At 50.0% G+C, this 23945-nt stretch overlaps 1 protein-coding gene across 4 annotated transcripts in view; it reads right to left on the reverse strand.

The window, feature by feature from the left end:
• Positions 1-23945, reverse strand: part of ARMC9 (armadillo repeat containing 9) — a 128159-nt gene that overhangs the window by 82759 nt on the left and 21455 nt on the right. For all 4 annotated transcript variants that reach the window (XM_043964291.1, XM_043964289.1, XM_043964288.1 and 1 more), the window contains 2 exons: positions 8845-9002; positions 7093-7191 (listed from right to left, as the gene is read on the reverse strand). In XM_043964291.1, coding sequence (XP_043820226.1) covers positions 7093-7191; positions 8845-9002 — 257 coding nt within the window. The remainder of the gene's footprint in view (positions 1-7092; positions 7192-8844; positions 9003-23945) is intronic.

The raw sequence follows: 23945 nt of genomic DNA on the forward strand, positions 1-23945 counted from the left end.
TCCCTCGAGCAGGGTTTGGGGCCATGCTTGGAAAGTTACAAAGACCAGATGGTCAAGGGCGCCCCCTGGTGGCCACCAATGCCCAGTCCCCTTCCCAGCTCCTCTACCTGAGCCTTAGTGAGGTTACAAATGAGCTCCTTTCCACTGCCCAGGGAGATGCACGCTCTGGGCATCATCCCATTTTATAGAGAGGAGGCAGGGCACAATCCTGACCCCACTTAGTGGAGGTTTGAGGTTGAGCTGGAGAGAGGCTGGTTGTTAAGTGAGAGCAGTGAGATTGGGGGAAAGCCCAGCTGAAGGCAACTGAGGCCAGGTGCTTGGAGCGGACCCTGGTTCTGAGGTGTGGTTGAGCCTAGAACAGGGAGGTGGCTCCTGCCTGGGTGACCAAGGAGAGAGACTGGCCAGCTCTGGGTCCTGGCACTGACTGGGGGCTGTCTAGTTAGCATTTGGAGAGCTGCTTAGCACCGTCCTTTGCTCACGGGAGTCTCCGCATGGGGTTAAAAAAGAGGGGGACTAGCTGGGGAGAAGCCAAGAGCTCCCCAGGCCACCCCTCCCCTCTACGAGTGATCTCCCCCATTGCAAGTAAAGAATGTAAAGTCCTTGTTTTCTATTCGCACTCTCAACACTTAGAATAGTGGTGTTTTTTCCCTCATTTATTCACATGGGCATCAGCTGGGACCCAGAGGAGGGCTCCTGGGGCCTGGCGGACTTTCCACTGGGCAACGAGTTTTCTGTGTTGTTCTCTTCTTTCTCTGAAATCAGATGCTAGCTCTGTGTGCCCTTGGACTTCCTCTGATGGGCCTCAGTTTCCTCCTCTGTAAAATGCCCAGTTTGGCTGCTCTGGACCTGGGAGCCCAGGAGCCACTCAAAAGTGATTCCTGGGGGCAGCTAGGTGGAGCAGTGGATAGAGCACTGGCCCTGGATTCAGGAGGACCCGAGTTCAAATCTGGCCTCAGACACTTGACACTTACTAGCTGTGTGACCCTGGGCAAGTCACTTAACCTCAATTGCCTCACCAAAAAAAAAAAAGTGACTCCTGAGGGAAGTAAATCTGTGAAATACAATTCTAGATTCTTCTTTTCAAAATGAGGACTATCTCTGTCCATTACTTCCTTAAATAGTCAGGGGGTTAGCAAACAAGTCTGACACACCAGCTGGAATGTCCACCTACTTCCTCTAACACACGATGGAGACTCAAGTTTCCCAAGTGGCATGAAGCCACGGCTGCCCTGCCTAGGGGCCATGAGAGAGGCACGCTGCCCTGGGGCAGACCTGGGGAGGACATTGGTGAGAAGATAGTTTAAGAAGGGGGAGTAAAGCCCTTGGGTAAGTGAGGGAAGTGCCTGGTGAGGAACTGGAAAGGGAGGAGGGGGAAGGGGTCCTTGCTTCTGGTTTTTTGTTCTTTTTGGACACTGGCACCAAGAACTGCAGGTGAGGAAATCCCCTCCCTCTGCCAATGCAGTTCTGCAACTCACAGTCTCAGAGAAAGACGGACACCTGGACCACTGAAAGAGGGACTGACTTGCCCACGGTGATGCCCATCAGCAGGTGGTGGAGGCAGACCTTGAACCCAGGGCCTCCCGACCCGAGGAAGGCAGGCTCTCTGTAGCCCTCACTCCCTGTGGCCTTAGGGTAAAGTGAGGAAGCATGTGTGTGAAAAAGAGGGACAAGAGAAATGGGTGTGTCAAGGCCTAACACATCCCCTGGATAGAAAGAAGAGGTGAGGCCTTCAGTAAAGCAGCCAAGCCTAGCATGAAGCCCAGGGGAGTAACGGGGGCCTCAATCATGCAGACGTTGGCCAGACTCGCTCTCTACCATAACTTCCTGGCTTACTTCAACAAAAACTTCATCCTTCCAAAAAGCTGAGGGACCAACCTGGGGAATTTGGGTCCGGAGCTGATGCTCAACAGCACACAGAAACAGAGGGAGCCTTTCAAGAGACATAACTGCCCCCTCCTTGAGAGGAAAGTCAGGTCTGTGTGACTTGTCCCCGGATCTAGAATCTCAAAGGGCTCTGGGGAATCCGCTAGCACCACACACACAAATGCTCTGGGGAAGTCAGCCCCAGAGGGGTGAGAGATGCTCAAGAATAAAAGTCTGAGAACTCAAAAGCAAAAATGGCAGTTGTCCAAGGAGACTGATGTGGCTAACACAGAGAACTCAGCGAGCAGCTGATGAAGACGGGCATGGAGGACGGGAACAGGGCCTGGTCAGTGCTAAGAGGGTGCTTCAGAGGGTGCCAGGCAAGGAGGCTGGGACAACAAAAAGAGGCCATTTAAATACCGGGGCAAGAAGGGACGATACCCCAGGAGGACTGGAGGGGACGGTGAGGATGACGCCAAGCAGAGAGAAGGTGGAGCCACCACTCAATTCCTCTTCTTCTGTTTCCTCTGCCGAGGAGAATGACCCTTGGTTTGGGAAGGAGGGAGCAGAGATGCCAAGAAGGAGCTGACACTCAGCGGACAAGAGAGAGCAAGCCGTCGTCTACTTGGCTACAACTCAGATGAGCCACCTTCTCAGCTACTGGGAGAACTGACCAACGTGACTCTGGAGACATTCAGTGACATCGCAAAGATCCTAGATCACGGCCCAGGAACCAAAGGACTGGAGAAGGGCTAATGTCCAGAAGAGAAAGGCCAATAATCTGACTTTGACTGCTGGGAAAAATCCAACATGCAGCATGAAAGAAGTGGCTGACGAAGGCCTCGGACCTTTCTGGCTGGGATGGCTTCAGTACGAACATGTCATGACAGACTAAACGTAAATGAGGGGATGCTGGAGACAGCGTTCACCAACATTTAGCAACAATTTATTCAGTATCTCTAAGAATGGTGTGCCATTTCTTTGGAAAAGGTGAAGAGGAAGGCTGCAGCCAAGATAGCAGAGAAGAGGCAGTTTTGCCTGAGCTCCCCCAAACCTCTCCAGAACTTTAAATAATGCCTCAGAACAAATTCTGGAGCAGGATGGGGTGAAACAATTTTCCAGCCCAAAACAACTTAGAAGGTTGGTAGGAAAGTTCTGTGGCACTGGAGTGAAAGCGGAGTATATAGTCCAGCCCAGCCTTACGTCCCGGTCAACCAGCAGCGGGCCTTGGGGGGCAACTGAATTAGTGGCAGCAAAAGCTGCTTCTGGATCTCTCAGTCCACAGAAATAAAGGGCTTGAACAACTGGTCAGATGACAGGGGTCCCTTTGCTGACACAAGGGGCAGGACTCTGTTACATCGTCCATCCTTGGATCTGGGTCACAGTCCTGGGTCTCAGTCCCAAGGCAAGGAGGGGCTTGTAGTCACAGGGAGCAAGGACCTTTATCACAGTTCCAGGGGGAAAAAAGAGTGCTTGTGGTCACTCACAGATCAGAGCCCAGGCCAGGAGAGTAGTGACCACATCTCTTCCTAGATCTTACCATACTGGAAGAACTGAAAACTTACAGGTCCCCAGAATCATTTCTGAAAACAGCTGCATAAAACATCTGAAACTTGGGACCATGACCTTCCACTCTGGAGGCAGAACCCCATTTTAGCATGGAATTAAAAGTCAAGATACAGGCTGGGAAAATGAACAAATAGAAGAAAAGGATCCTGAAGGCATCGAGGAGCCCCTGAAGCTGACAACCACAATTCTGACCCAGCCACGGGTCCTGCACATCTGGGATTTTCCACAGAATCGGAGCGGGAATTGACCTTAAAGGCTCGTGAGTTCACAGTGAGCCACTAAAACCCCCCAAATCTTTCCCCAGAATGACTGTCTAGACCGTCTGCCCCCGTTCTGTCTGGGGGCAGCTGATTTCTTAAAACAAAGGGCAGAACTTTGTGTTTGGCCCTATTCAATCCCCTCTGAGCAGATGTAGACCGTGGCCGTAGTTGGCAGATGCTGACTCCATTGTCTGTGGACCATCCCCCTAGGCTTTGGTTACCTGCCCACTTTGGAAACAAGCCACCTCTGCTTTCATCCAAATTGAGGATAAAAACGTAAAACTGAACGGGCTTAGTTCCCTAGCTGGCTTAGCAGGTTCCTTTAGGAACTGTTTTCAGTGTCACTGGCATCGGAACATAACATTCTGAACACAATTGAAAAGTCTTTGAACCAAGATTGAAACTGTTTTCATGTCAACCTGTGTGGAAGCAGAAAACAAAATGCTTCTCTTGACCCTCCTGGCTTGAGGGATGGACCTTTGCTCCTTACTTAAAGGGTGAGCGCATTAGACCTACTGGGTGTTTGTGATCATTTGGACCGAAAATTCAATTCAGCAAGTGTGGTTAAGTTCCCACTGTGTGCTCAGGGCTAGAGCTACAAAAGCAAAACCAAACTGTCTCCATCATCTAGAATTTCCAGCCTACACAGTCACAAAGAGTAAATAGAAGATGATCTAAAGGAGGAATCTCTCCATCAGGGATAGTAAGAGCCCTCCCAACCAGGGAATCAGGGAAGGCTTCCTGGAGGCAGCATCGGAGGTGAGCCTTAAGGGAAGACAAAGATTCTAAGTAGCAGAGGGGAGGAAGGAGCCCTGGGGAACAGCCATGAGAAAGGCCAAGGTTAGGGAAGAGCCAGGAAACCAGATGGGCTGAGGTCCCATTCTGAAGGGGCGCTGACAGGGGAGGGGAGGGAGAGGCTGCTGCTAGAGACACCAAGGAGGGGACCATGGCAATCATCCACACAGGGCTGACACTAATGGTGGCCGCTGGTGGGGTGCAAGGAGGACCACGGATTCCAGAGATGCGGGAAAGCTAGAACTGAAGACCTGCTACTGACCAGGTGGCTCCAGGCCTGGTGCAGTCAGGATTCAGATAACCAGGCCCTTTAATAAAAAGCTTTTGGGATGAAATTATCAAAGCTATCTATAGCCGTATGGAAAAAATGTTCTAACTCACTATTAATTAGAAAGATGCAAGTCCCAATAAGTCCCTACAGGAATGACATCATACCTACTGGATTGGATAATAGGACAGCAGAGGAAAATGAAAAACGTAGGGGATATGGGGAAAATGAGACATCAGTGCACTGTTGGTGGAGTTGTGAACTGATTCAACCACCCTGAAGAGAAATTTGGCACTATGGCCAAAGGGCTAGAATACCCTGCATGCTCTTTGATCCAGCCACACCACTGCTAGGTTGGTACCCCAAAAGAGATAAAAACCAAAAAGTTAAAGGGCCTATATGGACAAAAATATTTATGGTGGCTCTTTTCTGGTGACAAAGAATGAGAAATCAAGGGGATGCCCATCAATTGGGTTATGGCTGAACAAACCGTGTGTGGTATGTGATTATGATGGAACACCATTGTGCTCTAAGAAAGAATGAGCAGGATGCTCTCAGAAAAATCTGGAAAGACGTGAGCTGATGCAAGGTGAAATGTACTGTGTACAAAGTAACAGCAAGACTGTAAGATGATCAGCTGTGAATGACTTGGCTATTCTCGGCAATACAATGATCCAAGACAACTCTGAAGAACTTATGATGAAAAATGCAATCCATCCCCAGAGAAAGAACTGATGGTGTCTGAATACAGATTGAAGTGTGATTTTTTTACTTTATTTTTCTGGAGGTTTTTGGGTGCATTTTCTTTCACCACCTGACCAATATGAACATGTTTTGCATGATTACACACATGTAACTTTTATTGAACTGCTTGCCTTCTGGGAGAGGGGAGGGAGAGAATTTGGAACACAAAGTTTTAAAAATGGATGTTAAAATTTGTTTTTACATGTAATCGGGGGAAAAAATAAAATTCTAAATAAAAAGCTTCCATCATCCCCCAGGTAAAAGGCCACCCACAAGGCAGTCCAAAGCAGTCCAAGAAAGTGAAAGCAGGAAGAGGCCCTGGAGAAGAGTTAAGAGGAGTGGAAGGCATCCTGATGCATGTACAGGAGAATCCTATCGAACTTTTATAGCACCCATACTTCATGAATTATTCTCAAAAACTGGAAAAGAAAGCACACTACTAGAATTTTTATGAGACAAATACAGTCCTAAAACCTAAACCAGGAAAGATAGAACAGAAGGAAAATTATTAGCCAATATCGTTCATGAAAACATCACACAGACTATAGCAATTTATCCAAGAAATGTTCATTAGGATCAGGTGGAAGTTAGACCAAGGATGCAAGGATGGTTCACCTTTAGGAAAATCATCAGCATACTTAATCATGCCAAAACCCAAAACACCCCAAACCACGTGATCTCCACAGAGGCAGAACAAGCCTTTGCAAAGTACGACACTTATGCTAAAAGCCCTACAAAGTCCGGGCACAGAGGAACCTTTTTCAGACAGAATGTTCTTGGCAAAGACAACGAGCGGTTTTTCCATTTCCTTCTCTAGCATGTCCCCATTTTAGAGATGAGGAAACTGAGTCTAGCAGGCTGAAGTGACTTGCCCAGAGTCACACAGCTAGTAAGCTTCACTTAGAAGTGGAAGTGGCTGGGTCAGAAGGGGGAGAGATGAAGTAGGAGACAAGGCTGACTGTACATGGAGTGGAACTGAAGGCCCCAAATCAAGTTTTCTGGGGAGCCCCCAGGAGAGGGTCAGATCCCGGCGGGTGATCACAGAGTTTACAGGTAGAGGGTGCAGGGACGGTGACGTCCTCACCCCCACCTCCAGGCAAGCTCCACTTCTTCTGTCTTAGAACTGAAACTGACCAGTCACTGACGTCCCTACGGGGTCACTGAATACAAAAAGATAGGAGGGGCTCCAGCCTCTAAAGCATGACCAGAGGACTGTCCCCCCCAACTCAAAGGCAGGGCAGCTTCCCTCGGCAGACTCTATGCCAGGCGTTCTCAGAGAACATCCTGCTACGGCTAAGCAAAGCTCCCCTGGGAAATGATGAATGGCCTACAAGCATCTCATGTCGTTCCCATGTGGAGCTTGGATGAGTCAGGCCCAGCCCGGAACCCCTCACTTTACAGAGGAGGAAGGTGACCAAGGACATCCACGTGGAAAGCTTGACAAAGCAGGGCCAGTCGGATGAGGGCCTGTGTCTCCAGAGGCATCTGGAAGGGTCCTGCCGGGCTCTCTGGGACCAGACTGCTCTGTGGTCTTTTATTTCTGAGCTATACTTTTCTATTATGAGCCACAATCTGCACCTTGAGCAAACTCACCGTTCCTGGCCTTGTGAAGTCAATGCTGTGCGCTAAGCTCTGCCTCATCTGGTTGCTGAAGAGACGAACACAGACGCTCTGCAGATACTCTGGAGTGATCTACGGGATGGACAAAAGTGCTCCGAGTTAGGGGAAGGAGGGCCCTCCATGAGCCCAGTCAGCTCTCCATGAAGGAGGGCAATCAGCCCATCCTGCTCCAGACACGACGCACAGGACAAAGCATGATGCCTCACAAGAAAGGGGCATTTTCAAAGGCACGGGTCAAACTCTTGTTAACCTGGCTCTTGGGCCTACAGCTGACGTTTCTGTAACGTTATTCCAAATCTACCGAGAAGCTGAGTTACTCGTGCTGCAATTTCTCGTCGCTGGCTCTGTTGGAACTTGTCTATGCCGGAGGCTCTGGGCTACAGAGGCTCAACATCTCCTACTCGGTACATCTCACAACCAGCTCTGAAGCCACGTGGGCTTGGGGTCCGGTTCAAATCACTGTATAAGAACAGATGAAACTTCAGAATGATAATCAGAGGCTGAGATCACAGTTAAACTCTCTGAGGGAACAGGAGCTGGATCTTTCTGAGCCTCAGTTTCTATATCTGCAAAATGGGGAGGAAGGAACCCCTCCTATAAGAGCCCAGGCCAAGTGTGTGGCAAACTTCCACGTGCCACACATTTTGGTCATCTCTGGGTCTTTTAGAAGCAGCAATACATTTCTGAAGGCTGCTACAGGCAGGGGAAATCTGCAAAGTGGAAATGGCTACAAGTTTTCTTAGAAGGAAATCCGTCCTCCAGCCTAAGTACCACCGGGCCACAAGGCCCCAAGCTGGGCGGCAGTCGGCCTCAGACAGCAGGCTCGAGGAGAATGCCCTAGGTAGTCTCAATTGTCTTTCCTGACCCACACGGTTTGGTCTCCATCATCCGTCCCTCTTCCTTGAATTTGATTCAGATGAAGTTTCTGAAGCCATGTCTACATGTGTCCCACATCCCCTCTTGAGGGGATGAGGCCTGTTGAGCGGGCTGCTTTTTGTGGCCATATGGATGGAGAACCAAGGCAGCGCCCTGAAATGGTGCCTATCTGCATTGGAGGAAGGTGCTTTCTCTGCTGGAGTTCCCCACACCGATAAAATCATAGGCTCAGAACGACAACAATGACCAAGACACAAAGTGTAAGTCTGTGAGGCAGAGATTGGGAAGATACCCCAATGACAGGGAAGAGATCCCAGTGAAAGGGAGCCGGCCTAAGCCAACTGACCAACACCCCAACAATGGTGGGAGGACCCTCTCTTAGAAGTCACACAACTGGATATGCAGGAACAGGGTACGGGAAGGCAGCCCCAGTGCAGAAAACAACCCAATGGGCAGGTAGATGCGCTTGCCACAGGAGACTAAGCGGTAGAAAGGATCCTGGCTCTCTGCTGCTGGGCGTGCTCACCCAGTCAATGGGGTGAGGAGCTGTCTACACAGCCTGTCTGCAGGGGCTCTGAAGGACCATCTCACTCAGGGCACTACAGAGTATGCACAAGGATATTCCCATTTCACAGATGAGGGTATCAAAGCTTTCCAGAGGCCTGACCGGGCCTCTGACCCTTTCTTTCTGCCTTTCTCACACCTCGTCTCATCCATCTCACACTAGGGCTGGGGGTGAGGCCCCAGGCTGGGTTACTTCACTTCTCCCTCTCTTGGCCTCCCGCTGCCCCCGAGGGCTGCCCTCAGCACTGCAGGGACCACAAGGCCTTCCTCGAGACTCTTACTCACCATCTTGCCATTCACGGTGGCCTCCAGAGAATCCACTAACTCAGCTGTGACCCCAATGAGGTTGTGGTAGTCAGCCTGGATCTTGTTGTAGCGCTTCAGGTAGGTCATGGTCCTGCGTTCTGCTTCCACCAGCTGCTGATGCAGCTGCTGCAGCATTTCTGAAAGGGGAGTTTAAATATCATCCATAAGACAGGCCCAGGTCACAGAGCAGAGCTCTGATAAAAGGGGCCGCCTCACCTATCACCACTGGGCATTCTGGGAGCGTGCCTCCCTGTGGTGGGGAGAGGACTGACCCGGGGTTCTCAGAGGAATAGCAGTGGGCTCTAAGCTCTGGCAGCTTCCACTGGGGTGGAAGATCAGCTTGCTGAGGCCCACCCTAGTCTAGAGCAGCGAGGCACATCCCCAGGAAGCAAAAAGTAGCAGCTGTCATTCAGCTCCGTGAAGCCTCCTTTTATCAGCAGGGACAGAAGAGGAAAAGAGACCCACAGGGTATATTCTTATGTTTTGGGATCAATCATCATTAAGGTAAGATCACTGCCCAACCACCAGTAAGGAGAAGGACTGAATGAAATCAGCAGATGCCAGGCGACTGTGGCTCAATGGAAGGAGTGGCAAGGCCTCCTTGGAGACCCAAATGGAGGAGTTGGTGGATTTCGTTTTATTTGGGGGCCAAAGGCAAGGATAAAGGTAATCTCGTGGGACAGTGGATCGTCATGCCTTGTTAGTGGGACAGAGACAAAAAGACCACAGCTGCTGCAGAGGAGGAGCTCGTGAGACCCTGCATGCTCTCACCCACCCCTCCTAACCAAGTCCACATACGTGCCGGGACCATTAAATTTTGATTGGCATCAGCTGGAAGAACTTTGATGTGGGGGGGGCAGGGAAATTCCCTGCAGAAGATCATAGGTTCATGCAACAACAGCCTGCATGTGGATGTTACAGAGGACTCACAAGTCTCCCACCCACGTGGCATGAATACGGTCTGGGAGGAGCACTGAGTTATTGGCTCCATGAGGGCAGGAAGTATTCTGGTTTTCTTTTGGTGGCCCCAGTACCAAGTAGGCTCACTAAAGGTCAGAAATAACCATCCATTGGCAGATCATTGACTGTTTGGGTCAAAATTACGGCCAAACGAGGAGAAAGGATTAAAGAAGTTTGGAAAACACTGGGTATGATTACAACTGCTTCAACCTGACCTGCTTAAATAAATGCGATAATACCCGTAAAGCACTGTGAAACTCTTAATTATTATTGTTGGACAGCACTCTGATCACTGTATCCTACAAAAGTCCAATGGTTAAGGAAACTCCTTCCAACAGTACAAGGTGTTCACATGGCCAGCGTGTCAGAGGGAGGATCTGAACCCAGATCTTCCTGACTCCCCATCTCTGTTTTCTATCCACAAGGACAGAGGTTCTTAGGTTTTGTGTGTCATGGCCCCTTGGGCAATCTGGTGAAATCTATGGGTCCCGACTTAGAATCACGTTTTTTAAAAAGTGAAGGAAATGCTCATTTCCAGTTAGAGTGAAAATAAAGGTATAATTATTTTTTCTCATCCAAGTTCAAGGCCCCCCTGAAATCCACCTACAGAACCCTGCAGGAGGAGATCCTCAACAGGAAAGATGAAAACAGGCCGACTTTCCATGACAGTCATATAGCTGACCCATAGGTTCAGAGAATATGAGAACCTACTGCTTAATTTCAAAAAATAAACTGACTCAGTACAGCAAAACACAGGCTTAAAGACTCGTTTCCATCAAACTCAAGTCTATGGTCTTTGAAAAAGAATGGTGTGGGGCAGCTAGGTGGTGCTGTAGATAGAGGACGGGCCCTGGAGTCAGGAGGACCTGAGTTCAAATCCGGTCTCAGACACTTAACACTTACTGGCTGCATGACCCTGGGCAAGTCACTTCACCCCCATTGCCTCACAGGGAAAAAAAAAAAAAGAAAGAAAAGAAAAAGAACGGTGCACATCCTTCCAGACAATGGCAAACGACTCCAGAGAGTGTTCATCTGTTTTATATCCTGTTTAACGTTGATCATCGATCTTAACATGTACATGAGCTCCCTAAGAGTAAGACACAGCAATCGTATTAGCTAGTTCTTTCTTCCTTCCCTTTTCCTTTCCTTTTTCTTCCTTCTCGCCCTCCTTTCTTCTTCCCTTCCTCCCTCACTCCTAATAGTCAGTGCTCCTTCTTCCCCCTCCCTCTCTGTTAAATTGTCCCACCCTTCTAGTAGGTTAGGATTCTCCTCTATCTGGTATTTTCTTTCTTTCTTTCCTTTTTTTTTTTTTTTTTTGGTGTAGCAATCCTCGAGGGTTACATGACTTGCCCAGGGTCACACAGCCAGTAAATGTCAAGTGTCTGAGGCCAAATTTGAACTCAGGTCCTCCTGAATCCAGGGCTGGTGCTTTATCCACTGGGCCACCTAGCTGCCCCCTTTTATTTTATTGTGTGTGTGTGTGTGGGGGGGTATTTTCTTGAGCCACTTCTAATATATTAATGAAGACTTCATTCTCCCTGATCAGCTGGAGAGGAGAAAAGGTGGCCTCAGAACTAGCTTCCGGGAGGGCGGGGTCAAGACAACAGAATGAAGGGTCACAACTGCCAAATCTTCCCTACAACTTCTACAAGATGACCACAGAAAATGCCCAGTTGAATTCTGGGTGAAAAGCCAACAAAATGTCAAAGTGCGTCACTGTTACAGGCCAGGGAAGCTTAGACAAAGGGAGGCTTGCAGATGTTGGGGGAGGGGCTGACCAGGAGCACCCCAAGAGGGACAGGGTGGAAGGTGCCCCAGCCGTAGACCTTGGAAATGGCAGCTGCACCAGCAGTCAGAGCACCCGGAGACAGAGACAACCGAGCACCATTTGGCAGGAAGCTCTGTAGGCCATTATCCAGTTCTAGGTCTCAGGATTATTACCAAGAATAACCTACCCAGCAAAACTGAGTGTAATTCTACAGGGGAAAAATGGGTATTTCATGAAACTGAGGCCTTTCAAGCATTCCTGATGGATGACAAGACGGCGGCCAAATAGAAAATGTAACATTTAAACACAAGACTCAAGAGATGCATAAAAAGGTAAACATGAATGAGAAATCACAAGGGACTTAGGACTGATCTGTTTACATTCCTATATGGGAACATGTAACTCCTAAGAATCTTATCATTACTAGGGAAGGTAGAGGGACAGAGGGCATGAGTGTAAATCTATTATGTTGGGATGATCTTAAAAAAGGGGAGAGATACTGGAAGAGTGAAAAATAGGGATTCACTGGGAGAAGCGAGAGAAAGAATGGGAAAAATGATCTCATAAAAGAGGCATGCAAGGAAGAGTATTACAATGGGGAGGGAAATGATGGGGGGAAGCAGGAAACTCGAACCTCATTCTCACATGAACTGGTTCAAAGAGGGAAGAAAAATTTTCTATAGGTTATAGGTATAGGTATAGGTAGATGGGAATCCTAGAGAATCAACTAAAAAACTAGATTAAATGGTTGACAACTTTAACAAAGTTGAAAAATTTAATATAAATCCATATAAATTATCAGCATATTTCTATATGTTACCAACAAAACCCAAGAGGAAGAGATAAAAAGAGAAATGTATTTAAAATAATTACAAATAGCATAAGATGTTTGGGAGTCTACTTGCCAAGACACAGAAAGGATCTATATAGACACAATAACAAAACACTTCACACAAATAAAGATAGATCTAAAAAAGTGAAGAAATATTAATTGCTTGTGCGTAGGCTGAGCCAATATAATAAAAACAACAATACTACCTAAATTACTTATTCAGTGCTATACCAAACTCCTGAAGAATAATTTTATTTGGGGTTTGTTTTTTGCTGGGCAATGAGAGTTAAGTGACTTGCCCAGGGTCATGCAGCTAGTAAGTGTCAAGTGTCTGAGGCTCTATTTGAACTCAGGTCCTCCTGAATCCAGGGCCGGTGCTTTATCCACTATGCCACCTAGCTGCCCCAAGAATAATTTTATAGAGCTAGAAAAAAAAATAACGAAATTCATCTAAAGGAACAAAAAGGCTAAAAATATCAAGGGAATTGTGACATTTAAAATCTAAATTGTGTGGTCACCTTAAATTAGAAGGTTTAGCACCAGTCTTTGGGCATTAAGTATTTATTAAAGCATACCAGGTATTCATGTAGAGTTCAGAAAGTTAAGAAAAGGCCTATCTAGCCTAGAGTTCCGGCCTGGTTAGGTTCTTCCTCAAGTCCTCTGCCACCAGCCTGCTTCAATCATGAACTCTCAGCAAACTGAGTGTGGAAGCTTTTTATACCTGACCCTGAACCACCAGCTGAATGTAATCATTCATCGGTGGAATAGCCCCCCATGGCAAATCTGTGGTACCGACAAACCAATGCTAAAGAACGCTACATTTCCTATCATAAAGAACATTATGACAGCATTAGAAAAATCAAGGCTAATTCGGGAACCCCTGCATGCAGAGAATTGGGGAACCAGTTAAAACAACGCTGTATACCCCAAACGCCGGCAGCGCAATAATTTACCTTTAACAAACTTTTCCTTCTACAGGTAAACCACTAAAATCTGTTCTCAATCTTTCTCTCTCTTTACCACCTTATATCTTTTCATAAACCCTTAAAAGCCTGAACTTTTGGTGAATTTATCAGTGATTTTAGCCGGTTTCCCCTAAAAACTGGGGGGGGGGTGCAGATTAGAACCCACATTTAGATTTTTAAACGACACAGAATCAGTGAAAAAAAAAATCAAAGAAGGGGGCCTAGCTGCAATAGTCAGGCAAAAGGTGATGTATCTGAATGAGGCGGTGACTGTATGAACAGGGAGAAGGGGATAGAGTCAGGATGTTGTAGAAGCACCACTTGGGAACTGACTGACTCTAAGGGTTCTGAGCCTCTGAACTTGGGTTCACAGAAGAATGGCGAGGTCCTCAACAGAAATGGGCATGTTTGGAAGAGGAGCCTCATCCATTCATTCTGGGTTTTGACTTCTTCAGAAAAGGAATTTGTTCTTTCTTTTTCAGTCTAAAGCTATTTCTCCTTAAAAGAAAAGAGAAAAGGAAACCAGCCCTTCATCTTCCTGACATCCTCATTTCTGGTGGGAAGCCCGCCATTCCTCCCATCGCCCAGGTCCACAGTCTCTGGGATCACAGGGAGGCCTTTCCTTCTGTGGAAGGCTCATACTGCTCCCCCCGCCAACCTGGTGGGTTGATCCTTTCCTTGTCCTCCTTAGCATTTGTTTGAAATTTGCTGGTGCTAGGCCTCAGCCTTCTTGGTGCCCCTGTGTCCGGGCCTGGGCTCCCTGCCCACACTTCCTTTGAGAAGTGTCCCTTTAGATTTAACTTCATTTTTCTGTGAAGCCACAGGAGTGTCCCCCTTTTCTTCCTCATCAAGATATTTCAGGTCATCAGAAGTTTTATTTTCTTGAGAGCCTCCCACTGCTTTGGAGCCTTCTTGCTTTTTGCCCCCTCAGGCTCGGGATCTTCTTTTGTCTTTTTCACATGGCTCCCAACTCAAATGGGAGCCAACAAAGAGGATCTAGTGGGGAGACCTCAGAGCCATCTGGTCCAACCTCCTCATTGTTACTGATGAGTAAAGTGAGGCCCAAAGAGGAAGTGACTCCCCAAGGTCACAAGGCTACTAAGTGGTGCCCTGGCTCTTCAGCCTCCAAATTCAGGGCTCATCCCACCACAGCACATGTGGATGTGAGTATAACCCATAATTGGGGTAAAAAGGTAGATTCTTGGTACCATTTCATTAATATGACTAAGAACTCCATTAAAATACCACAGAATTTCTACTGTGAAGCCATTTTCACTGTAAGCTTCACTCTTCCCGAGGTTGTCAGTGCCCTACAAAGTTTTATCGATGCGTATCAGTCACGAGGCTTCTTGGGCAAATCCCCGCCAAGTACACTGTCCAGCAGCACACGGTCCTAACTGGGGCTGGATGAAAAGGCTCCCAAAGCCTGGGGGCTGGAAAGTGTGGATGAGAACCCAGAACCTAAACATATGATCTCCTCTCAAGGCCATGACACATTTGCACAACTGCCTGGAGTCTGTAGAGATCTGGAAGGCTGGCAAGCAGGAGCCGAGTGGACCATTTTAGTAAAGGTGTGCTGGCTTTGCACAAACACTACACCCACATCCCCTTAGTGAGAAACAGGCTCCGAAGTTTCCCATAAACTCCTTGGCGAGCACACAAGGAGATCAACTTTGCCCCCGAGAACTAAACATCGAGTGACAGTTTCTCTGCTGTCCAGATTTACGGGGTCCTAACAACACAACCAAGATGCCCTTGCTATAAGAATGAAATTTAAATAGAAACACAGTCATACTAAAAGCTCTCTGTCATTTTACAAATCAAATTCTTGGCTGTATTGTTGAAATGTTTCTAAGCATTTTCACATTCCGGCCGCAGCTACATAAATATATTAGTGCTGAAGCCAAAAGAACAATGTGCCCGGCTTTAAAGAAGAATTGTGTACAGAGCACAACGAAGTCAGTGTTTATGAGGACTTAACCCATTCAGTCCCAGAACTCCTTCCTTGGAGCCCCGTGGAGCTGACTTGACTGGGGACCCACTATCTTGGACTGACCCCAACCTTGCTTCACTTTACTCCCTGATCAAGTGCTTGCCAAACACCTTGCTCCTCCTCCACCCCATCCTTGACAAGAATCAAATCCCAGCAGTCCTGCCTCTGCTCCTACAAAGGGGCGTGTGGTGGCCTTGACCAGCCCTGTAACTTTCCTGAGCAAATCTCCCACCCTGGTCAGCGATCCCATACGTATTGGCTCCCCCACCTCTTCCAAGGGAGGGACTGTCTTTGCTTTAGTACTTGCATCCCAAGAGCTTAGCCCAGTGCGGGCACATAGTAAGTGCTTCCTGAATGCTTTTTCATTCACTCATAGGAGCTCTTTCTCAGATTACAGCAACAGAGCCACACAAGGATCATAAAACAATCCTTAAAGTGTCCTCTTTTCTTCTTCCACGACTGGACCAAGCTTGTAGCTGATTACTTAGCTCCTCTGTGGACATAGGATCCTCAGTATAAATAAAATCAAAGCAGGCCTGGTTCCTGCTGGTAACCTGTGGGCAGCTACTAAGCGAGCGTGGCATGAGCACGCCAATCTCTAGATGCAGCTAGGCTTCAGCACCTCGAAGGAAATGGACCTCCAAAGAGGAATCGCCCCACTCAACTCACAGGGAAATTTCCCCATCTTACAAAACCACAGTGATGCGTTTAAGCCGCGCTTTATGAGACCTGTAATCTCACAACACAGGAGTCATTATTTCCAGGTAAGCCAATATCAATCATGTAATGAAAACATGGTATTTTTCAAAGGTTGTGCTAGCATTCGGTAAATGTTAGCCAACAATAGCTCTGCTGTCACAGGGACAGAACAAAGCTTTGGAAAGGGAGGCTTCTAAAAGGTCAGGAGCTTTGAACAGCCACAGAAAGCCAAGGTGGCCACCCACAGAGCCATGCTTTCTTCACGGGCCTCCCAGAGCCCCAGGCCTTGGCTTCTGGGCTTTTGGCTGCCCCTCCTTGGGGTGCTAGGACTCCCCAGCTTGGACTAGAAGAATCTAAGCCTCCTGAGGGCAACAACTGCTCTTCATTCCAGCCCCTGGCCATTAAGCTGCTGCTTAATAAATGACTGCTGGGGCAGCTAGGTGGCGCAGTGGATAGAGCACCAGGCCCTGGATTCAGGAGGACTGAGTTCAAATCCAGTCTCAGACACCTGACACTTACTAGCTGTGTGACCCTGGGCAAGTCACTTAACCCCAAGTGCCTCACCAAGAAAAAAAAAAAAAAGACTGCTGACTGGCTATGGGAGATCCAGGTTCTCCCTTTGCCCTGCTCCCTGAAAACAAAATATAAACTTCCTTTTAATGATTCTAAGAGACAGCATGACATGGTCAATTGTTAACCTCTCACCGCCTCCAAGACATTCGCTGGGACAGCAGTAGATCACTGATCTACCTCAGGAGAGGGCATTTCCATGCTGGAAGGTCCTTCCACTGATGAGATCACCAGTGAAGACCAAAATGAAAGCTTGGAGCAAAGTTCACAGAACTCTTCTCTGCTGCTTTTCCTTGAAAACTACAGGAGCCGTGCCCTGGCTTAGGACCCCATCTCCTGCCTGACAAAAGTCCCTGTTCACAAATCACAGCATTTCAGGGCTGCCACGTGGCCCAAGTCGTGCCTGAAGAGGAATCCCCAATACATGGCAGCCAGCCGGCCTCTGCCTGGAACAACAGCAGTTGGGGGGGGGGAGGCCAGGAGAAGGGAGGGACAGAAGCTGACTCTTGTCCCCGAAGCCCGGAGGCCCCCCAGCTGGAAGGGGCTCGAGAAGTCACTCTTCCTGACCCACACAATCCCCCACGCCTGATCGCCATGTAAAATGTCTCCTTATTACTACTTTGACTGTCCCACAAATTTAGATATGTTGTCTCATTGTTTTCATAGTCTTTAATGAAGTTTTTGATTGATAAAGAGCACCGGCCCTCCAGACATCGCTCTGTCTGGTGACGGCCTGGGCTGCTCTGCCTCTCTGCCACTCTAACCCCGCTCTGGGGCTCTCTCTCCCATGCAGAGCCCTCCAGACAGGGAGGCAGCCCCACGACCCTCGGCGCCGGTCCTTTCCACTGAACCTCCCGTGAGAGGAGCACAAGGCCGTCCCTTCAGCATCCCAGCAGCCACCCCTCGGACACACGCTCTCCACCTCAGGGTGGGGCATGGATGTTCTCACTTTAAATCTGAACCCAGAGGTTTCCCATGTTCTGTTTACTGTGGCAGCTCTGCTAGGAGAGGGCCAATAACGAGCCTGGCCCTTCCCCAGTGCTGAGCATATGCCTCTCTGCATCCTGGCCAGGAGAGATGCCTCATCCTCTGTTCCCAGGAGGGCACGAGTCCCTGGACAGAAACGGCATGGGGTCAAAAGCAGGATGACAAGTGGCCTCCAGTCCGTCTGTGTCCCGGTGGTGTCACGCGGCCCAGCCAGTGATGCACACTGGACACATCAACCAGACAAAGAGCAGCACACACAGATGAAGCTCGAGAGACTCGGGGCGCAGTCTGGTGACCAGGCCAGGAGCACAGCAGACAGGTCCCGGACTGAGTCTTTCACAACCTACTGTGATCAGGAGCAGGTCCTTTATCCCTGTGACAAACAACAGGAATCACAGCTCCTGCCTCAGCCTGAGATGCTTGTTCTGGTGGGACCTGCTCGGACTCCATCAATAAAAGTGACTCTAAGATTCAGATCTGAAATCAGAGCGGGACTCAGTCTCCTCCACACCATGGGCAAGTCCAACCTGTCTGGGCCTCCACTCTGCCTTGCTGCCCAAGGCCCTTCCGGGAAGGCCCCACAAGAACCACTGCTCAGGTTCTCTGTCGGGGGGGGGGGGGGGGGGGGGAGGGAAGAGGCGGGGATAAGCTTCCATCATGGGAGCCTTCACCACAGAGCCTACAATTAGGACAAAAAGAAGGCAGGCTTGGGTTTTGTGAGCACCGTGAGCTCACCCTGAGCCTACCACGAAGGCTCCTGGGTCAGCAGGGCCGAGGTAATGGGGGCCGACCCCTGTGGCCAAAGGGGAGATTCTGCTCCAGTGGGTGGCGTGAGCCCCAAAGTGGAAGGGCAGGGAGAGAGCAGGGAACGCTTCCTCTTGAGAGACAAAAGGCAAGACACAGGGTCTGAACCAGGATGAGGCTGGGCAGGCACCAGGGGCAGGAATGGCGTCAGGCTAAGAGGGATTCTGGCAATGTGCTCTAGGCTCAGAGCAGCCTTGAAACACACTGGCCGAGTGGCTGCAGGCAGTGGCTGGCGATCCATGTCTGACAACTGAGGAAACTGTGGGGAAGCCCCAGAAAACCAGAGGAGGCAGATTGACGCCCCCTCCCCCTTGCCAAAGGGCAAGGTCTCAGCACCGCCATGTTCTTTCAGAGCAGGCCTGAGAGTCATCCATCAGAAACTGTTTGGGAGCTGTTTATGGCCAGGATGCCATGCCATGCATGCCTGGCATTCCTAGAGAGCCATCAGCCACACAGAGATGGGGCATTTGCGAAGAGCAGGGCCCGTGGGAGCCAGAGAGTTGCCCTGAGAAGCAGTTCACTTTGCATAAAGATAAGTGGCCTTTCTGCCCTCTGAGGAAGGACATGTTCTACAGCACAGGGAGGTCTGGAAAGAGGTCTGGATCTCCACTGTTTTCACACTTGCCCCCATCTGATTTCCAGTGCTAGATTCGGGCTAATGATAAAGAGAAGATAAGAGATTGGGGGGGGACCATGTTTATTCAGCCTCCTCCCCCACCAGTGAGTTCCTCTGGGAACTTCCCCATTAAGGATGGGCCCAGGGGGCAGACAGGTGGTGCAGCGGATAAAGTACCAGCCCTCAGGAGGACATGAGTTCAAATGTGGCCTCAGACACTTGACACTTACTAGCTGTGTGACCCTGGGCAAGTCACTTAACCCTCATTGTCCCGCCAAAAAAAAGAAAAGAAAAAGAAATAACTTATAAAAAAAAAAAGGTTGGGCCTAGACCTGCCATCTTTCTCTAGACTTTCCCACCAGCCCCACCCACCAGACCTCTCTCCCCACCTTTCGAGTAAGCTTCTCAGGGCTTCTAGCTCTATCCTGAGCTCTGGACACACAGCAAACATTCAATGCTTGCTTCCTGATTCCACAAAGCTGAAAACTATGCCTTGCCCTAAAAGGACCCGTACAAAGTATTTGTTTGAAAGCTCTAAGAATGGGAGGCTTTTGATCCATTCTTGTTTCCCGGAGGTCCCAGAACTGACAACAGCACCAGCCCTGTCCATAGCTGGAGATTCAGGCCTGTAAGCAACTAGACTGTGGGGGACTTTTGCATCACTGGTGATTTTGAAAAGAAATAACAACCTGGTGTCACACTGAGAGGCAGCCTAGCCTCACAAAGAAGGGGCTTGGTCGGGAAACCCTGGGTCCCCACTCTGCCTCTGACCCATCCTGGCCAAATCTCTAAGCCTAGAAATTGGGGGCTGTTACAGATAGGTCTTTCAGAAGGAATTTCCATACCGGGAAGGCCAATGAAAACACAGCTTCAGACCAAATAATAATCGTACTTAAAAAAACCCTTAAAAATAGAAAACCGACTCTTATTATAACCATGCTATTACTTTCTTTATATAAAATGCCTTTTCATTTCTCTTGAAAATTCCAAGGAGTGTCTCAGAGCTGAGGGCAGGGGAGGGCACATTGTGGGCTCTGCTTTTCTGTGATTTCAGTCTAGCCGGGCAGCCTGCCCTAAGCAGCCCCCCACCCCCTCTCCCCAGGCTCTGGGGGTATCAGAGGCAGCCAGGCCAGGGCTGAGCTGATGGGAGGCAGTGTCGGCTCTGCACTTTGGTTCCTCCCATTCCTGCAGAATCCCTGGAGGTGCTGAGCTCCCTTGCCCTAGGCAAAGCTCAGTGGTCACCCTCACCTTCTGATACACTCCTCCCCCCCCCCGCCCCCACACCCCACCCAGAGCAGGCACCTCCCTAACCACCAGGCCTCTGGTTGGTCCTGTCTCCAGCAATGCTGCCATCCACCAGCAGAGGGCTCTCCCGGCCTGGTCAAACCCATCACACTAACATGGGAGTCCTCACAGCTCCCCAGACGGCCTCCAGGATGAGAGCCTCCTAATGGATAATGGGGGTCCTGCTACTCAAACCCTGGCTTACCCAGGAGAGAGCCTGGGAAAGCAGCATGCTGACCAGCAGGACCGACCCAGCCAATGGCTTCGGTGCCCTGCTGCATCACTGGGTCAGGTGTGGAGGGCGTGGCTCATCCATCTGGGAGGCAGAGGGGGCTACTGGCCTGCCCACACTCCCCTCCAGCAATGGAAGAGCCTCCAACCCCAGCTCCAGGGCCCGCAGGGGCCCCTCCAGCACTTCCCCAGCCAGCCCTTCCATCCTGAATGTTTACTAGGAAGGAAACAGAGCCCTCTCGTCACCATCATGGGATTCCGCCCAGGCTAGGCACACCTGGATATATGGCAGCTAGGGTCCTGTTCATGCTCCACTCTCAGAGCTAGAAGGCTGAGCCTTCCTACCTCACCATCCACCCCCTCTGACCCTCCTGAGGCCCAGAGAGCCAGCGGCAGCTCAATGGGAAGCCAAACAAAGCCACAGGCACCTCTCAAGTGCAGACAGAGCTACCACGGTTCCGTGGGCCCGACTGGGAGAACAGTGTAACATGCTCAGGCCCAAGGCCACCTGCTCTCCCCACCTCGGCTCCGCCCGGCACACAGCATCTGGCTTCCATGCAGGACTTACAGAAGGCCACCTGCCCCCTGGGCCCTGCCTCAGCTGAGCTCCTTCCCTATCAGAAGGCTGGCAGGGCGTGTCTGGTGGCATGAAGGTGCAGGTGCCCCCATGCAGGCTGTCTGACTATGGAACCTCAAGCCTGGCAGGCCATACCCACTCAACTGATTAACTGGGAAGAATTCTTTTTTTTTGCACGGGGCAGTGAAGGTTAAGTGACTTGCCCAAGGTCACACAACTAGTAAGTGTCAAATGTCTGAAGCTGGATTTGAACTTAGTCCTCCTAAACCCAAAGCCAGTGCTTTATCCCCTGAGCCACCTAGCTTCCCCCAACTGGGAAAAATTCTAGGAAAATAACTGGAAAAAGGTGCCCCCCTGGCCCTCCCCATCTACTGCCTAACCCTCAGGGCCATTTTCTGGAAAGAAAACTGGGCACCGAAGGCTTAGGACCAACCAAATTCTAGACATGATTGGCCCCTGGCCCTGGTAAACCCCAGGACACTCCGTGGGCTGGGTACACAGTTGGCACTTAATAAGACTGACCCGACCTTCAATCATGCACTAGGATGCAGCAGGCCTGCAGTGGGGACAAAACCCCAAGTGAAACAGTCCCTGTTGTTAAGGAGCTCACAGTGTGGCTGGGGTGGGAGACATGGGGGAGGTGGCTGGGGGAAGCGGGAAAGATTCCATGGAGAAGGTGCTGAGCTGCAGGGAGAGGGAGTGATGTGGTGCGCTGTGTCTGAGGAACAAGCAGGTGGCCAGCTTGGGCTAGGGGTGTGTGTGTGTGTGTGTGTGTGTGTGTGTGTGTGTGTGTGTGTGTGTGTGTGTGTGTGTGTGTGTGTGTGCACAGAGGAGAGTCCTGTGAGCAGCCTGGCAACGCAGGCTGGGGACAGAGGGGTTTCTACTAGACTGTACCAGGGAGCTGGGAGTGAGGCAGTCAGGCTGATGCTTACTGAATCCCGCTTCGTCAGCTGAGTGGCTGATGGGGCTCTGGCAGGAAACCAATTAAGAGGCTGCTGTCATGGTCTAGGTGAGCGGTGATGAAGATATAGGCCTGCTAGTGATGGGGAGCCCAGAGAAGGGGCAGGATGCAGAGACCACAGGGTCTAGGGTGACTGGAGGAGGGGGACAGGGGTGCCCTCAACAGGAGGAGGAAGGTCCTGGAGAGAGCTGGTTATATCTGGATATGGTGCTGTCCGTTGGCAGGCGTGGGGATCACCACCAAATGTGCCTCTGGCCTCGGCCTGGGTGGTCTGCACCAATCCTGGGATTAGCTTTTCACCTGTGCGAAGTCCCTTTGTCTTTTCAGAAGTTCGTGGAAGGGTATTTCAAGATGGACGCCAGGGGCAGCTAGGTGGTGCAGTGGATAGAGAACCGGCCCTGGAGTCAGGAATACCTGAGTTCAAATCCCACCTCAGACAGTTAACACTTACTATCTGTGTGACCCTGGGCAAGTCACTTAACCCCAATTGCCTCACTTAAAAAAAAAAAAAAAAGATGGATGCCACAGTCAGTGGTCTGTCCCTCATTTTTTTTTTCCCCTCCCTTAGGGGCAATGAGGGTTAAGTGACTTGTCTAGGGTCACACTGCTAGAAGTGTCAAGTGTCTGAGGCTGGATTTGAATTCAGGTCCTCCTGAATCCAGGGCCGGTGCTCTATCCACTGCACCACCTAGCTGCCCCGGGTCTGTCCCTCATCTACTCTCAGGATCCTCACTGACCTGATCTGAGCCTATGGCCCATGTCACTCACTCACCAAAATGGGGAAAAGCCCACATAAGGAGGGAATGGGGCTCCCGCGGTGCCTCAATGAGCCTCAGTTCCCTGGCCTTGCTGGGCCCTCTTCCTGCTTCCTGGCCTGTGGCCTTATGCCTTAGAAAGGGCAAATCTGCCTCAGGTCCAGGCTTGGCCACCCTGCTCCAGCCATGGGCTGTGGGAAAAGGGCCCGACAGGCAACCTGAGCACAAGCCACATCAATGGACCAACACAGCCGCTGGAAACCTCTCCATGCCGCAAAGATGACAAGAGGAGAAGAGATGCAGGACTAACATTCGGCACCCATCCATTCATTCTCTCACACTAAGCCATCCTCTGGCTCTCTTGACCAAGCACTCCTTGCTTAGATCTAAGACACACAACAGCCTTCCCCTTCAAGGCCAGGCAGAACAGGCCTCTCACGGGCTCCCTAAAGGTGGGGCAATTGTTCCTGGGCATCTCCTTGTCTACCCACCTGGGCTCTTGGCCCTTACCAGTCCTAGGTGTTCCCCACTTGTGCCCATGGTTGTAGAAAAAGACACTTTATTTACCAAATCCTGTAGAGGCAAAAAGTGAATTCTTACTCCTGACTCTCTTTGAAAAACACCAACTCTCGCCCTGCCTTAGAAATCCAAGTCTACAACCTCCAAAATATTTTCAAAATATTTGGGATCTTGCCCCAAACAGAGCACTGGGGGCAGAGCAAGCGGGATCTTTGTCCCTCTCACTTTTCAGAGGACAAAACCCCCTCTAAGCTGGGAACAGAGGAGAGCATTTGTTAATGTAGGAATTCTCCCGGCCACCAGAAAGGTCGGCTGCAATTTCCCAACAGGAATAAGTGAAACAACTTCCCAATGGGGAGGATTGCTCAATTTGGCACAAAATGCCAGCAAGCCGCTAATTCCCTTGCAGATCCTCCCGAAAACCATGGCGTGATTTTGTCTGGCCCAGACTAAGAGGGAGGAGACGTGGGAAAAGCTCGCAGATGTGGCGTGTGCCCTCCCCCCCCCCCCCGTATGGGCCACGTGCCCCCCCGCAAAGTTGCTGAAACAGGATCTCACA

Source organism: Dromiciops gliroides, chromosome 4 (genome assembly GCF_019393635.1).
Source record: "Dromiciops gliroides isolate mDroGli1 chromosome 4, mDroGli1.pri, whole genome shotgun sequence".
In the NCBI taxonomy this organism is placed as follows: Eukaryota; Metazoa; Chordata; class Mammalia; order Microbiotheria; family Microbiotheriidae; genus Dromiciops; species Dromiciops gliroides.